General features: G+C 62.9%; 1 protein-coding gene across 5 annotated transcripts; it reads right to left on the bottom strand.

Annotated features, from left to right (window-relative positions):
* Positions 1 to 876: 876 nt before the first annotated feature.
* On the bottom strand, positions 877 to 11,941 carry ZNF512B (zinc finger protein 512B). Of its 5 annotated transcripts, none has more exons than XM_030825865.1 (17): positions 11,900 to 11,941; positions 9,939 to 10,061; positions 9,491 to 9,633; positions 8,987 to 9,115; positions 8,271 to 8,893; positions 7,945 to 8,171; positions 7,775 to 7,846; positions 7,526 to 7,672; positions 7,242 to 7,366; positions 7,070 to 7,162; positions 6,788 to 6,886; positions 6,542 to 6,712; positions 6,036 to 6,254; positions 5,745 to 5,846; positions 5,425 to 5,487; positions 4,793 to 4,891; positions 877 to 4,292 (listed from the first exon to the last, which is right to left on the bottom strand). In XM_030825865.1, exons 2-17 carry the CDS (start codon positions 10,057 to 10,059, stop codon positions 4,041 to 4,043), a joined length of 2,685 nt encoding a protein of 894 aa, XP_030681725.1. In that variant the 5' UTR covers positions 10,060 to 10,061; positions 11,900 to 11,941; the 3' UTR covers positions 877 to 4,040. The 5 variants fall into 5 exon arrangements, with proteins under 5 accessions (XP_030681725.1, XP_030681729.1, XP_030681726.1 ...); XM_030825869.1 differs by having other exon boundaries at positions 8,271 to 8,402; positions 8,544 to 8,893; positions 9,939 to 11,938; XM_030825866.1 differs by having other exon boundaries at positions 11,220 to 11,938.
* Positions 11,942 to 14,796: the final 2,855 nt, after the last annotated feature.

Below are 14,796 nucleotides of genomic sequence, written 5' to 3'. Positions count from 1 at the left end.
CGGGGCAATCAGAAGGCACCGTGCGCCGCAGCATCTCCAAATCCCAAGCCCCGGCCTCGCGGGTCGGGCAGGGCCACACCCCGAACCGACAACAGAGACGAGCTCGCACAGTCGAGCAGGCCCACAGCCCGCCGGGCGCTCGAGGCCGAGGGCCCCACCCACTGGGAGCAGAGACCAAGGTCAACGCTGGGGGTGCGCACCCGGGCTCCTTCCCCGAGCCCCGAGGAGCTTGCCGGCTTGGGCCAGGTCCGTCCTCCCGGCCGCTTCAAGCCCGCGGAGTTTCGCCCGGCACGTGGGAGAACGGGGCGCCGCCGCCTGGCCTCCGGGAGTGGGGGACTTGGGCTCGCGGCGAAGACGGACCACCCGCCCAGTTCGGCCAGATCTGCAGCCTCTTCCCCTCGCCAGTGGAGTGGAGGCGGCGCCCACGCCTACCGGTCCTCGCACGCAGTCTCACTTTTCTCAGCCTGCCGGCCTGGTGTGTCTCGGGCCGTAGGTGGCGACGTGGGCGAAGGGTCAGCGTCCGCGCGGGCCGGGGGCGCAGCCATGGCGCTCGGAGGCCTCTCCGCGGGCCGGTCCGGGCGGCGCGCATGGGCCGCCGGGAGCTAGTGGTTCCCTCTCCTGCCCACCGCGGACTACCAACCCCACAAGGCCGCGTGTCGCGGACTACCAGCCCCACAAGGCCGCGTGTCGCGGACTACAAGTCCCACAAGGCCGCGTGTCGCGGACTACAAGTCCCACAAGGCTGCGCGTCGCGGACTACAAGCCCCACAAGGATGCGCGGCGGGCATGCGGGATCCGTAGGTCGGCAGTCTCCGCCACGTGCCTGGAGGGCCCCGCCCCCTGTTTTTCACCACAAACTGAGCCGCACAAAAACCCTGGAAAAAAATCAATAAACATTTATTTGATACAGTCATTTTAATACATACAGTGATGGCCCGTCCCCACGCCACTCGGGAGCAGGGCGCGGGGCGGGGACGAGGACCGGGGACAGATGGTCACAGGCGGGCGGGGCCCGAACTCACCGTCGAAACATCTCGCAAATAAACACTTTGTAGATAGAATATATATGTATATATATATGGTTACAAGTGATAGCTGGAACCTCTTTCAAAATGCACTTATGTACTGAGAACTGGCATTAAAAAACCCAAACCAAGAAACCCAAAGCACAGGACGCGCGGCCGCGAGGCAGGGGAGAGCCTGGGGCTCCGGACCCGGGCCTGGGGGAGCCGCCTGGGGCCCCGCCAAACAGGGCACACGGGGATGGCCCCTCCCGGGGTCAGGCTCACTGGCTCCTTCCCTTCAGCGCCACCAGGCAGGAGGGCCAATGGTCACACAGGAGGCACCGTCACCTGCCTTTGCACCAGCAAATAAAGTGCATCCCATTTTCGTGTGAGTGTCGGCCCGGTGAGTCAGCCCTTCCGGGCCCTTTCCTGTTCTCAGGGCAGGGGGCGTGCGCTGAGCCAGAGGTAGATCTGCAGAAAGGGCCCCGACTGGGCCTCGGGCAGGGCCGGCGCCCACCACACTCTGGGGGTCAGCTATGCTGGTCCCTCTCACTGAGGGCTCCTGGAGGCCTATGTGGGCCAGCGTAGGGAGTGGGCAGACCCTGCCGAGCTCCACCCAGGGCCTTACCCCTTGGGAGGAGAGCTCTGCGGACCAGCATGTGGGAGAGGGAAGGCAGAAAGGAGGGGGTCAACAGCCACTTCTGGCAGTAGCCCCCACGCCTACCTTAAAGACAAAGGGGGTTAAAGTGCTAAACATCAAGGTATCCAGGACTCCTCTTCCCACACCAGGGATTATCTGTGGGCTTTGGGAGTGTCCCGGAAACTCACCCCCAGCAAAAACCAGACCCTCTTCTCTTCTCCCCAAGGGCCAAGTACCTGAGAGGCTGGGGCAGGCACCACACCCTGCAGGTGTTCAGGTCCACCCTCCTCCCGCCATTGGTGGCAAAGACAAAGTGCACCTAGGCCCCCATCCGGTGCCTGCTCCCCTCCCCTCCCCTCATGAGGCTGCCCCAGCAGCAGCTGCCAGACCCCATCCTCCACCTCCAGCTCCCCCAGCTGCATCAGTGAAGCGCTGGGACACAGGAAGGAAAGCCTCCCCCGACCCTCTGATGCTGGGTCATGCCCATCTCTGCCCAAGCCTCCAACCTCTCATCAGGCCAAGGTGTGCGTGGGTGGGGGGAGTCCAGGTCTCCACACCCACTCCCTAGCACATCTGGCAAGGGCTGCCAAGGGTCGGAGCCTTCTGGCCCAAGGATAAAGCCAGAGACAGGAAGTGTACTGCAACCCCAGTCCCCAAAGTGCTCCTGGAACTTGTCTCCCTACTACTGCAGGCCAAGCCCAGTGGTGCCCCTTCTCCCTGGGGGATGGGGGAGGGTGGGTGCTGGGGGCAGAGGCAGTGCCCAGTCAGTACTGCCTCCCTGAGCAGCGAGGGACCCAAACCCCAGAGACCCACGCCCTGGCCCAGCCCAACCCCCAGGCCCACCGTCTGCACCAGGAAACCCTTAGCACCAAATGTCAGATTGTGAGTGTTTGTATAAAAAACAATTTAAAAAAAAGGTTGTTACTTGTCACAGCAACAAGACTGGCATCCACTACACCCAGGAGACACACGCACACGGGCAAACATCAAAATTCACATCGTCCAGGGTCAGTGGGGACGAGCCCTCAGCCCACTCCCACCCACCCTGGAAAATGGCCTCCCTCCAAACCTACCCCCTCTGAGCCTCATCCTCCCTGAAACGCCGTGGTTAGAAGGCAGGACCCCAGGGAGGGAGCCACAGGCTGTGGCCACCTCTTCCAGGCACCCTGGACTCCCTGCCTGACCCCTGCCCTACCTGTAGACCCAGCCGTCCTCAGGGCCACAAAGGAGCAAAGATAGCTCTGGAGCTGCCATCAACCTGCTGTGACTTTGGCCAAGCCCCTCCCCTGGTGGCCTTCAGTTCCCATATCGAATGACCACACAACCAGAAACAATGGGGGCAGGTTAAAAAAAAAGTGGGGAGGGGGCTCCCAGGAGAGCTTGGCCAGTGGGCCTACCCAGATTGACAGACAGAAGGCTGCCTTTCCCCCAGTGGCCACTCAGAGCCAGGCCAGCTCTACCCAGCTTCCTGCCTCACATGCCCATGGGCCCCAGCAGGACCCCAGGGCCCCAACTAGTCCGTCCCTACTCCATGAGGCTGCTCCAACCTAGGCCTGCAGCGCCAGAAGGCTGAACACTAGAGGAGAGCACACTCCAGGGGCCCCACACCCCCGGGACTGGCAGCTGTGTTGAAGGGCATCAAGCTCCTGCTGCCCTGTAGGTACAAGAAGCAAAACCCCTCCCTTACCCCAAGCTGGGAGCATTACAGACAGGCCTGGGGGGCAGGGCCTGAGCACAGCAGGGATTGCACTGACAGAGGAGGGGCATGGGTGGGGGTAGGGGGCAGGCCTGGAGAGGTAGAAAACAGAAGCAAGGGGACCAAGTGGGTGGCCAAGGGCAGGCCGGAGCCTGTCAGGTCAGCATGGCAGTGGTCAGACGGGGGTCTGTCCTGGGAGGTAGCTGGGGGTGCTGGAGTTCCAGTGTTGGGTGGAGGTGAGGCCAGGATGGTGGCTGCCGTTGCCAGGTTGCTCAGGTGCCCTCACCAGCCCAGAACCACAGGTCACCAGGGATGCCTGAGCCTTGGGGGAGCCAGGGTAGGGACCCGGCAGGGCCTGAGGAAGTGGAGCTGGGGGACCAAAGGCCATCTGCCTACTCTGCGCTGCAGCCCCTGTGGCACCAAGACCCCAGACACGTTCCCATGGGGAGGGGCAACCCTCCCGGCTATTGCACTTCTGCAGGGCACACCTTGGGGAGCCCCAACCCAGGTGTGCCCTGTGGCAGCCTTAACAGGGGAAGGGCCGCCTTCAGGGAAGGGAGAGTGGTGGCTGCCCCACGGGACGGATGAAGAGGCGGGGGTGGGGAATGGAGAACTGGAGGACGGAGGTCCCGGAGCTGGCCCTGCCTTGAACAGAGGGCGGTGTGGCGGCTGCGTGGGGGCCAGGCCCCACCCACCAAGCTCACTTTTCAGGCGCCTTGCTGGCTCCCACCTTCCGGCCGGTGGAGCCCCGGGCCCCCTTGTCTCTGCATCCTGGAGGCCAGTCGTCCCGGCGTGGGGGCAGCTTGGCCACAGGCCCCTCTGGGGGCCGCTCCTTGGGCTTTCGGCCCCGCTTCTTTCCACCTGCCAGGTTTTTCTTCTTTTCCTTCTTGGGCACCAATGAGTCCTGGCTCCTGTGCTTGGGAGGTGGGTCTGCTGATGTTCGGAACCAGTTCTGGGGAGAGAAAAGCGCTGATAAAGACCTGGGACTGGATGCTGAGCACCTGAGCCAGGCGTAGCCTGAGAGCTGAAGACCTGTCAGCCTTCAGGACCAGGCAAGCACCTGCAGCAGGGGGCTGGACACAGCCTTCAGGACCAGGCAAGCACCTGCAGCAGGGCTGGGCTGGACACAGCCTTCAGGACCAGGCAAGTGCCTGCAGCAGGGGGCTGGACACAGCCTTCAGGACCAGGCAAGCACCTGCAGCAGGGCTGCTGGGGGCTGGACAGGCGGACACCCTCAGGGCAGCTCCAGCTCAGGGTGCAAGCCTACCAGTTCCCCCAGGGAAGCCAGACCCCACTTTGAGGAGAAACTACCAGATTTCTCCACATTGGCCGCTCTCCCAGGCACACTCCATGCAGGCCACTGACCTCTCCACCCCCAAGGGGTGCCCAACCCCAGCCCCATCCCCTCCTGGGCTAGCCCCCAGCCACAGGCCCTGGTGATGGCCCTCGCACCTCTGCGTGGGTCTTGAGGATGTGGTATTTGACGCCACTCTCAGAGCTGAACTCCTTCGGACACAGCAGGCAGCGGTACTTCCCCGCCAGGTGGGCCCCCTGCAATGCACAGGCAGGCCAGTGCCCCAGCCCTTGAAGGACCCAGATCTGCCCTAAGCCCCTACTCATGGCTAAAGGGTCAGAGTCAGGGGTGGCCAAAGGAAAGCTGTGGCTGTCTGTGCCGGACAGTGCAGGGCGCCACTGGGTTACCAGGGCAGCAGGGGTGGTGGGGGAGAGGAAGGGTAGGGAGAGGCAGGTGCCCAGGGGAAGAGTTGCAGACCTTTGCCGAGCATCCCTTATTCTAAGCCAGTGTGCCATGTGCGTGGGTCGGGGTGCCCACTCATGCCTACATGGACGCAGAGGTCCGAGGACAGGACTAGAACTCATTGGCTTGTGGCTGGGGTTAGGGGCGAGGGAGGTGTCCTAGGCTGGCCGTCAGCCACCGCCCAGTCTCTGGGTTCGTGGAAGAGGAGGCCACGTAGAAAAAGTAGGGGGCAGGGCAGGGTCCCTCACTACTGTGTGGGAGGCCCGCGTGGGATGAGCTGGGAGCTCTGAGTGCAGCACCTGGCCATGGGGCAGGCCCCAGGACTGACCTTGCTGCAGCTGGCGAGATGAGCCTTGAGTCCGGACACGCTGGAGTAGATGGCTTCACAGCACTGCAGGGAAGGCAGCCGTGGGCGAAGGCCTCTGCTGGGCACCCACACCAAGATAGACCCCTGCCCTACCCCAGGGGATCTCTGAGGCTCTTTTGGGCAAGTGAGGGGGTATGAGTCCTGGGGACTGGGCACGTGAGGCCTGGGGTGGGCTGGGCACCTCCTGAAAGCTCTCAGCCTCCGCTCCTGCTCAGAGGGCCACACCCAGGCTCTGTCCCTGTATGGCTCCCCACGCCCCCCACCCGGCTGCCTCCGCTCACGTCGTTGGGACAGTTGACGTGGCCTTTCTCCTTCACTTCATTCTTCCATGCCTCTAGCAGCTGGGGGTTCAGCGTGGGGAGCCCTGGCCGAGTGTAGTTGAGCTGTGAATTCGACAGCACCAGGGTGAGCCCGAGGCCAGAAGACACCCCAGCTGCTCTAAAAACACTCGCTGCAGATGGCGGGGGCAGCGGGTGGCCCAGGTCACAGCAGTGGCTGTCCCAAGGCTCAGGCCACGGCATGTCCCACCGAGAGACCACGGCGCTGTCCACAGCCCTGGGTGGGCAGCTCACCCGTGCGGTCTCGGGCACAAGGTCGTCCTTCATGCGCCGCTTGGTCCAGTCGCGGGCCAGCTCGTCCTCTGCTATCTCCTGCAGGTGGAACACTGCCACCTGGGCCGACGTGCGGCGGACACGCCCGCTCGGGGTCCGCTCCACACCCAGCAGGTCCTCAGCCTCAGGGGACTTGTCTGTAGGCTCCTCGGGGGGCTGGAGGGCAGGAAGGCATGGAGGCTGGAGTGAGCCGCGGGAGCAAGAGTCAGGTCAGCGCGCGGTGAGGCCGCCCTAAGGCCGGTGGACCCACAGGCCTCACAGTGTGCTGGGGACACGGCTGACGCGGGCAACCTGAGGGAACGTGGAGGTTTCACCCTCCCGCCCACCAGGACACGTGTCTCTTACAGAGACGGGTGGGAAACACACGCGTTAGGCGGCACATGGACAAATACGGTTGGCACCCAAGGCACACGGAACACACACGGCACACAGGAACAAGCACTGTGCCACAGAACAGAGCCACTCACAGGGGCCGTGTGCTCCGAGCGCACGTGGTAGTCGTGGCCGGCCTTGGATCGGTACGTCTTGCCACAGTGGGTGCAGGGGAAGGAGGGGCTGTCCACCTCGCAGGGCGGCTTCCCGCAGCGCCGCTGGTGGTACTGGTAGCCCATGAGGCTGGAGAAGGCAGCCCCGCAACCCTGGGGGTCAGGCCAGAGGGTGGGTGAGTGGCCAGCAGGGCCCCCCTACCCCACACTGCCGCGGCCCCCACTGACCTCCTGGGGGCAGCGCAGCCGTCCCATCTGCTTCAGCACCTTGCGCAGCCGCTCACGCTCCTCCTGCTCGCCCCCCTCGGAGGCCTCGGCGTCAGAGGGCTGGGGACACGGTGAGCATCGGTGATCCACCACCACCACCACCACCACGGGGCCCTGCCCTGGCCCTGCCCCGCCCAGGTGTTGGGCCACTGTTGTCCGAGGTTAGAAACGGGGGGAACTGCGGTGAAGGTGGGGTGCGAGGTCAGAGGTCACGCTGGACCGGAGCTGGGGGCCCGACGGTACCTTGGCACTGTGCTCGGCCATAGTGTGGTAGTTGAGGCCAGCTTTGGACTTGAACTGCTTCCGGCAGTGCTGGCACTTGAGTGCATCCTGAAGCTGCAGATGGCCCACGTGTGAGAAGCCTGCCTGGGGCCCGGGGCGCCTCCCTCCCAGCACCTTCCGGGAGCTGCCTTACCTTCTGACACACCTCCATGTGCTTCTTGAGGCCCACGAGCGTCTTCCGGGTGACCACGTTGCAGGTGGGGCAGACGGCTTCCCCGCGCTCGTGGATGGCCCTCTGCCACTGCTCTTCAGGACCACCTGTGGGTAAGGCAGGGGCCTCGAAGGCTTGTGGGGGCCGCTGAGTGGCCCGGACGCCAGGCACAGAATCCAGTCTCCACACTCAGCCCCCATCCCTGTGCTGTGGGATCTATACCCGCCGTCTAGAGCTGCCCTGAGCCCCTGCCAGGCAGCCCCTACCTGGAGCTGGGTGGGCCACGGGGGCTGGTGCCTCCTTGCTGACAGTGATGGGGGCAGCTGGCACCTTCTTCCGGGCGTCCTCAGGGCCTGGCCCCTCCTGCTTCTTGGAGCGGTGAACTCGGGCCTTGTCCTCAGCTTTGACCAGGCCTGTGTGCACACGTGGGGTGGAGAGAAACAGGAGTGGGCTCAGGGGCTGCCACTCAGTGGACAGCCCCAGCCCTGGAGGTGCACACCGGGCTGGCGTCTTACCTTTGAGCCCAAAGGTCCCTGAGATGGATGGCTGCTCCCCTGTAAACTTCTTGGGTGTTTTCTGTTTCCTTCCTGACTCGGGGAGAGAAAACGGGGGCCGAGATTCTGGTCAAATAACCGTCAGGAGGCCAAGCCTGCCCCGGCCGCCATCCCTGGAGCTCTCATCTTACTGTGCTTTGTGCGCTCCGGGTCCTCCTCAGGCGGGGACGCAGGGCCCGCAGCCCTCAGTGCCTCCATGCCCCCGGACGGCCTGCTGCCTGGCGACAAGGAGCCACTGCTGGCGTCTGCACTCAGCTGGAAGGCCGAGCTCTGGCCCATGGAGGAGGGGCCGTACTCCCCATTTTCTGGCCTGGCCTGCTTGGGTGGAATTGGGCAGGTGTCCAGGCTGTCCGCAGCCCTGCAGGGAGCAGGTGAGGTGAGGGCCAGGAGGGCCTGTGGGCCCCATTACCCCCAGGCCGTGGCCGGGGAGCACCCTGACCTGGAACGAGCCCCATACCTTTTCTTACCACTGTTCCTCCCTGTGGCACGAGGTGCTTTGTTTTCCGACCTGGTCAGCAGCACCATTTTGCAGGGCGGTGTGTGTCTGCTGATGGCAATGGGCCTGCTGACTGTCACTGGCTTGGTGACCGGCACGGGCTTTGTAACTGTCACAAGCTTTGTGACCGTAATGGGTTTGGTGACAGGTACAGGTCTGGTGACCGGCACAGACTTGGTGACCGTGATGGGTTTGGTGACCGGCACAGGCCTAGTGACCGGGATGGCCTTGGTGACAGGCATGGGTCTGCTAACTGGGACAGGTTTGGTGACCGGCACGGGCCTAGTGACCGGGATGGCCTTGGTGACGGGCATGGGTCTGCCGACCGAGACTGGCTTGCTGATGCCAATGGGTTTGCTGACACCCACAGGTTTGCCAATAGTGACAGGTTTGCTCACTCCGATGGGCTTGCTGACCCCAACGGGCCGGCTGATGGTGACCGGCCTGCTGATGGGCCCAGGCTTGGAGGCAGGCAGGGGTCGGTCCATGTGGTTCCAAATCCGGTGTTTCTCCAGCTGCGTCTTAGAGGTGAATGCGGCCTCGCAGAAGGGGCAGGGGAAGGCCAGCCGATCCGAGATGGCACCCTGGGCAGGGAGGGCAGGTGTGGGACAGGGCCCCAAGGGCCTCTGCCCAGACACACCCCGAGGCCTCCTCTTCCCCGACTCACAGTCCCTTACCCCTTGGCACCGCTGGTAATGGTACTTGAGCCCGTAGATGCTGGGGAACTCCAGCCAGCACCCTGAGTTTGGACATTTCACCCTCGAGTGTGCCTTGAACTCATCCTTCCAGTCGTTCATCAGGGAGAGCTAGGCGTGGGGAAGGTGGCGCTGCTGACCCGCAGCCACCTAGGCCACTGCCAGCCCGAGCCCCAGACTCAGAGCCCCCCCAGGCCTGCAGGGCACACACACCACATGAGCCCCTCAACCCCAGGACTGCAGTGGGAATTCCAGCCACCTGGCAGGGGCCACGCACAAGACCTGTTCTAGGAGCCCACCAACATGATCCCCAGAATCTCCCGGCACATCAGATACAAAGCCAGGCCACGTGAAGTCCACCAGGCCAGTGCCCACACCTTGAGGAATAGAGTTGGTACCAGATGTGCAGAGGACAAATCAGGGCAGGGCAGTGTCTGGATAGGGAGACCCCAGCATGAACCCCGCCATGGCCCTGAGGGAGCTCACAGGAATGTCTCGGAGGGCCTGGTTCTCGGCTTTTGGCCGCCCCTTTTTCTTCCCTTCTGTCTTGTCGCTGGCTGGACTTCCTGGGTCAAAGCAGAGAGGGGCTTGGCCAGGCACTGTCTGTCCACCACGGACCACCGGCATCCCTGTAGCACACAACACAGCAAGGCTCGGAAGCTGTGCAGCGCTGCCTACCACCGGGGGCTGCACAGGCCCACAGTCAGCACCACTGTCCCAACACCAGGGCACCAGGGGCAGGGGCTGCGGCCGCTGAGGACAAGAACCCAGGACCCTGGGCTATGTCCAAGGCAAACCCTACCCTGGTAAGGTCCTCGGGAACTCTAGGGGCCTAGCTGGGTACCTGGAGACAGAACGCCCAGGGAGGTGGTCCACTCCTACCACTTGCTGCCCAGAACCATCTGGAATTGTCTCTGGCCCTGACTCCTCTTACCCATCTTCAGTGGGTCATGCAGCATTGGAAGTCGGACCTCCTTTCGGCTGCCATCCTTCCCGGCACCACTCTTGCTGGACCCCGGGAGCCGACGGCCTCCAACGCAGAAAGGATCCGTCATCTCTGCAGAGCAAGTAGACAATCTGAGAAGCCTGACGGGCCCCACTCGGAACACGTGGTGAGGCTGCCCTGGAACCCTGCCCTTGGCAGGTCCTCTCTGGTCAGGGAAGAGGGGCCTGCCCTCCTGTGGTTTTGTTCACCTGGGAAAAGCAAGTGATGGGGGCTTCTGACTTAGGGGAGGGGCTGCCAGCCAAGGTCTCCCCAGATAACCCAGAAGGCATCATCAGTTTGGAAGGATCTAGTCCTGTCCTGAGACCCTCACCAACTTCCAGACCCCCTTCCCAACACGCAGCTCCACAGTGTACGTAGCCCCACAGCTGCGAAGATGATGCCGATGGTGATGCGCTCCTACCCAGTGCTGGGAGGGGTGTGCCCCTGGGAGAGGTGCCTTGGGCAGGGGGAAGGAGGCTGGCAACATTCCTCCAGGGGCCAATTATGTCTCCGATGATGGCTGCTGGCTCACAAGCTGCCCGGGCCCAGCAGTGGGGGCACAGCTTCTCACTGGGGCCCTCGTACCTCCCCATGCTGACTTGATGCAATGCCAACCTCCCCAGGCAGGTACCCTTGGAATCTTCTCTCCAGACACAGATGGAAAACAGCCAAGGTGGACACTGAGGACCCCCGGCCCACTCTGGCACTGCACCAAGCTCCTGTCCCTGTGCCAGCTGAGCTATCCTACCTGATGCTCTTCGCATACTTGTCTCCAGGCTTGGCAGGCTGACCCGCCCCCCACCTCTCTCTGGAGCCTCTCAGTCCCCTGCCTACAGACCCACCACTACCACTTCAGCCAAACAAGTCTTGGAAGCACCGGCAGTGAAGGCCCAAGATGCTGGCCAGAGAGAACACCCTGCTGCCCAAGGCTAGGGCCCCCAAGGGCCTGTGCTGCTGGGAACCCTATCCTGAGAGCTGGGGAGCAGAGGAGACTCTGGGCCCAGCCCTGTGGAAAAGCCACGGAAGGGGGTGGGACAGGAAGCAGGGTGAGGGATGGGTGGGCAGGTGGCCCCCTCCTGATAGCTTCTAATTAACTTAGATCAGAGGGGATGGGAAGGGGCTGCTGTGTCCAGGAGGGCCAGAAAGCTGAGGTCAGAGGTCAGGACAGTCACTGCCCATTGCCAAGGGGGAGGCCAGTGTCCGGGGACAAAGTTCTCTGGAAGTCCTCACTTTGCAACTTTGAAAGGAGACAGGGCCGGCATGAGTCATCCCAGCACCTGATGACCCCGGTGGCCTGGGTGCAGGTGCCTGCTGAGGCCCCACTTCCAATTTTTCTGAAGCCTGGGAGAAGAATTCAGAATAGTGGGACCTGAGGCCAGGGCCAGCGTGGGAGGCAGAGACGCGACTGGTGCCCCGGAGGAGAAGGGGCTTCGGCCCTCCCGAGCCCAGCGGGGACAGAGCCCTCGCGGGGAGAGGGGGCTCCGCCGCGCTGCGCGCAAGAGACGCCAGCAGCGGGTCCGCCGCGTAGGCCGTTCGGCCCGGGACCCCGGCCCAGGCCTGGCGCGCGGGTGAGCGCGGCCAGGGACGCGCACCTGGGGCCAGCCTCGCCACCCACCTGTCACCTGGGGCCGGGAGCGGGCGCGGGGCGCGGGCCTCGGCCTGGCCGGGCAGGGCCGATCGCGGGAGCGGGGTGGGGGGGCGAAGGCAGTGAACCAAAATGGCGACTTTTTCTGGAGAAGGAGGAGGCAGGAAGACGGCGCCGGCGCGGGGCGCGGGGGCTCGGGCGCGGCGGGGGGCGGAGGGGCTCGGGCCCGGCCCCCTCCTTGGCCTGCGCGCAGGGTCGAGATCCGGGGCGCGGTGGGCGCCGGGGCTGCGGCCAGATTGGGTCCGGGGCGCGGCCGGGCGCTTACCTGCGGCGCCCAGCGGGGCTGCGGCCGGGCTGGGCCGGGCCGGGGCGGGGGGCGCGGGGCGCGGGGCGCTGGGTCCGGGCGGCGCAGGCTGCGCGCCGCGCTGCGCACATGCGCGCTCCCGCCCCTCCCACCTTTGACAGTTTTACTGCGGGGGGGAGGGGGCGAACTCTCGCGTTATTCCCGCGGCCGCTCCGCGACGGGGAGGGGGCGGGGGCGGGGGCGGGGGCGGGGCGGGGGAGGGGGCCCGGGCTGGCTTGTGGTCCCCCCTCTCCGCCGTTCCGCCCCCGTCGGCCGGGCCCGCAGTCCAGAGTAGCCAGTTCTGCCGTCCTGAGGCGGGGGACGTTTTTTGGACAGTGGGGTAAACTGAGGCCCGATAGGGGCGCTGGGCACTGCCCGGAGTCTGGCGCGCACGGATTGAGGCGACCTGATTCCGCCGCATCCTGGCCCGCGCGGCGAGGGTGGTCTCTGGGCTCGGGACCCTGACCTCTGGCCCTGGGGGCCGTGCACCGGCAGGGCAGGATTCAGCCTTTTTCCAACTGGCCCTGAGACCACTTTTGCGACTGGCCCCCGGCGGTGCCTGGCGGCTTGAGGCCATGGGGTTTTACTGGGGTCACTGACCATTGGGTCATCCTTTCCCAGCTCTGGGGGCGGTGGTTCTGAACCAGTGCCAGGGCCTTCTCTGCCCCACAGCTTGGGCTTCTGCAGGCAGGGGGCACTGGGGTCCGGTGTGGGCTGAGTGGTCTGGAGGTGGCGGGGCACTGACAGCACAGGACTTGGGAATGAATGAGACAGAGAAAGGTGTGGCTCTCCTAAAGAGGACTGGTAGGAGGCACTACACGGGACTAGCACAGGACCCACAAGAATCTCCCCCAGGAGAGCCTGCCTGCCTGCCTTCCTTCCTTCCTTCCTTCCCTCCCGTCTCTTACTTCCTTTTCTCCTTTCTTCCTTCCCTCCCTTCTCTTCCTTCCCTTCCCTCCCCCCCCTTCCTTCTTCCTTCCTTTCCTTCCTTTTTCCTTCCTTCCTTTTCTCTTTCCTTCCTTCCTTCTCTTCCCTGCCTCCCTTCCTTCCTCCCTTCCTTCTCTTCCTTCCCTTCCTCCCTTCCTTTTCTCCTTCCTTCCCTTACTTCTCTTCCCTCCCTTACTTCTCTTCCTTCTCTTCCCTCCCTCCCTTTCTCCTTCCTTCCTTTTTTCCTTCCTTTCTCTCTTTCTTTTTCTCCCCTCCCTTCCCTTCTCCTCCCCTCCCTTCCCTTCCTCTCCTTTCTCTCCTTTCTCCTTCTCCTTTCTTTTTTTCTTCTTGAGACAGGGTCTCGCTCTGTCATTCAGGCTAGAATGCAGTGGTGTGATCTTGGCTCACTGCAGCCTCTACCACCTGGGCTCAAGCAATCCTCCCACCTCAGCCTCCCAAGTAGCTGGAACTACAAGTGTATGCCACCCCACCTGGCTAAGTTTTAAAGTATTCAGAGAGACGAGGTCTTTCTCTGTTGACCAGGCTGGTCTTGAACTCCTGGGCTTAAGCCATCTTCCTGCCTCAGCCTCCCACAGTGTGGGCATTACAGGTGTGACCCACTGCCTCTGGCTAGGAGGGCATTTTTTTTTTTTTTTTTGAGACGGAGTCTCACTCCGTCGCCCAGGCTGGGGTGCAGTGGCGTGATCTCAGCTCACTGCAAGCTCCACCTCCTGGCTTCACGCCATTCTCCTGCCTCAGCCTCCCCAGTAGCTGGGATCACAGGCGCCCGCCACCATGCCCAGCTAATTTTTTTGTATTTTTAGTAGAGACGGGGTTTCACTGTGTTAGCCAGGATGGTCTCAATCTCTGGACCTCGTGATCCACCCGCCTCGGCCTCCCAAAGTGCTGGAATTACAGGCGTGCGCCACCACGCTCGGCCAGCGTTTTTTTTTTAAATCATGTGCATATATTACTTTTACAATTAAAACAGACTTTTAAAAGTTTCGTAATGCCCCTTTTTGCATACTACAAACATTCTGGACTCCTTAAAATTGATGTGGGCTGGAAGTTGCTAGTCAGGAAATGGAACTGCCAGGTGTGCCTCCTTCACTGGGGCCCTTCCGGCCCAGTGGGCCACTTTCCCTGTTCCCTGTGGAGCAAGCTCAGAGGCACTGCTAGGGGGTTGGGCAGTAAGATTTTTGCCTTTCCTCAAAGGGGCCTGGGATCTGCTTCACTCAAGGCTGGTGCAGAGCACTCACATGGAGATTGGAGATTGGCTCTTACGGAAGAGGCAGTCAGTCAGTCCTTCCCTCGGGAATCTGAGTCAGAGAGGCCAGTGCACACCAGCCTGTGTGACCCGAGGAGGAAAGGGAGGGCATTCCCTGCGAGGCTAGCATCATCACGTCCTTCCCTTGTTGACCTTTCCCACCCTGGGGACAGGACCAGCAGGATTTCCTGAGGGGTCAGTGTGTGTCCCCTTAGGTGCAGCCAAGGCCGTCAGCTCTCCCTGTGTAAGTCCGGGTGTCCATACATGTGACCTGTTTGGACATTGCCGTGTCAGAATATGACAGTGTCCCATGCTAGGTGAGGCCAATGCCTGTATTTTAGCATCTGGGCGATTAGACCTCAGGGTGCCTGGATTTCAGCATCCATGTGTCCAGGCTGTGGCATGTCTCAGTGTCAGGGTGCTGGTGAGGGATGGCTGTTTTCTACATGCCAGGGTGTTGTGCAATACGGTGTGCTTGTGTACACCGGGGATCTGCTGTGTCCCATGTGTTTCTATGTGTTAGGAGGTCGTTGTGTGTCTGCATGCTAGTATTTGTGTGTTTGTGTAGTGACATCTTTGTTTGGGGGCATGCTGTTACATACCTTTGTGTCTATGTGTCCGGCCAACTGCATGCATGTGTTTGTGTGTGTTGCTGTTTGCTGGTGTCAGTGTCATTGAGCCTCTG

The sequence above is a fragment of the Nomascus leucogenys genome, chromosome 13 (assembly GCF_006542625.1).
Source record: "Nomascus leucogenys isolate Asia chromosome 13, Asia_NLE_v1, whole genome shotgun sequence".
NCBI classification, from domain to species: domain Eukaryota; kingdom Metazoa; phylum Chordata; class Mammalia; order Primates; family Hylobatidae; genus Nomascus; species Nomascus leucogenys.
Note: the sequence above shows the minus strand (reverse complement) of the source record. Positions and strands in the feature narration are given on the sequence as shown.

Bases quoted from the DNA above. Each gene is read 5' to 3' on its own strand.
- ZNF512B (XM_030825865.1), bottom strand. From the start codon at position 10,059: ATGACGGATCCTTTCTGCGTTGGAGGCCGTCGGCTCCCGGGGTCCAGC. The intron at 8,894-8,986 runs GTAAGGGACTGT...CTCCCTGCCCAG, and splicing joins ATTACCAGCGGTGCCAAGGG to GGTGCCATCTCGGATCGGCT. The intron at 7,673-7,774 runs GTAAGACGCCAG...GTGTGCACACAG, and splicing joins AGGGACCTTTGGGCTCAAAG to GCCTGGTCAAAGCTGAGGAC.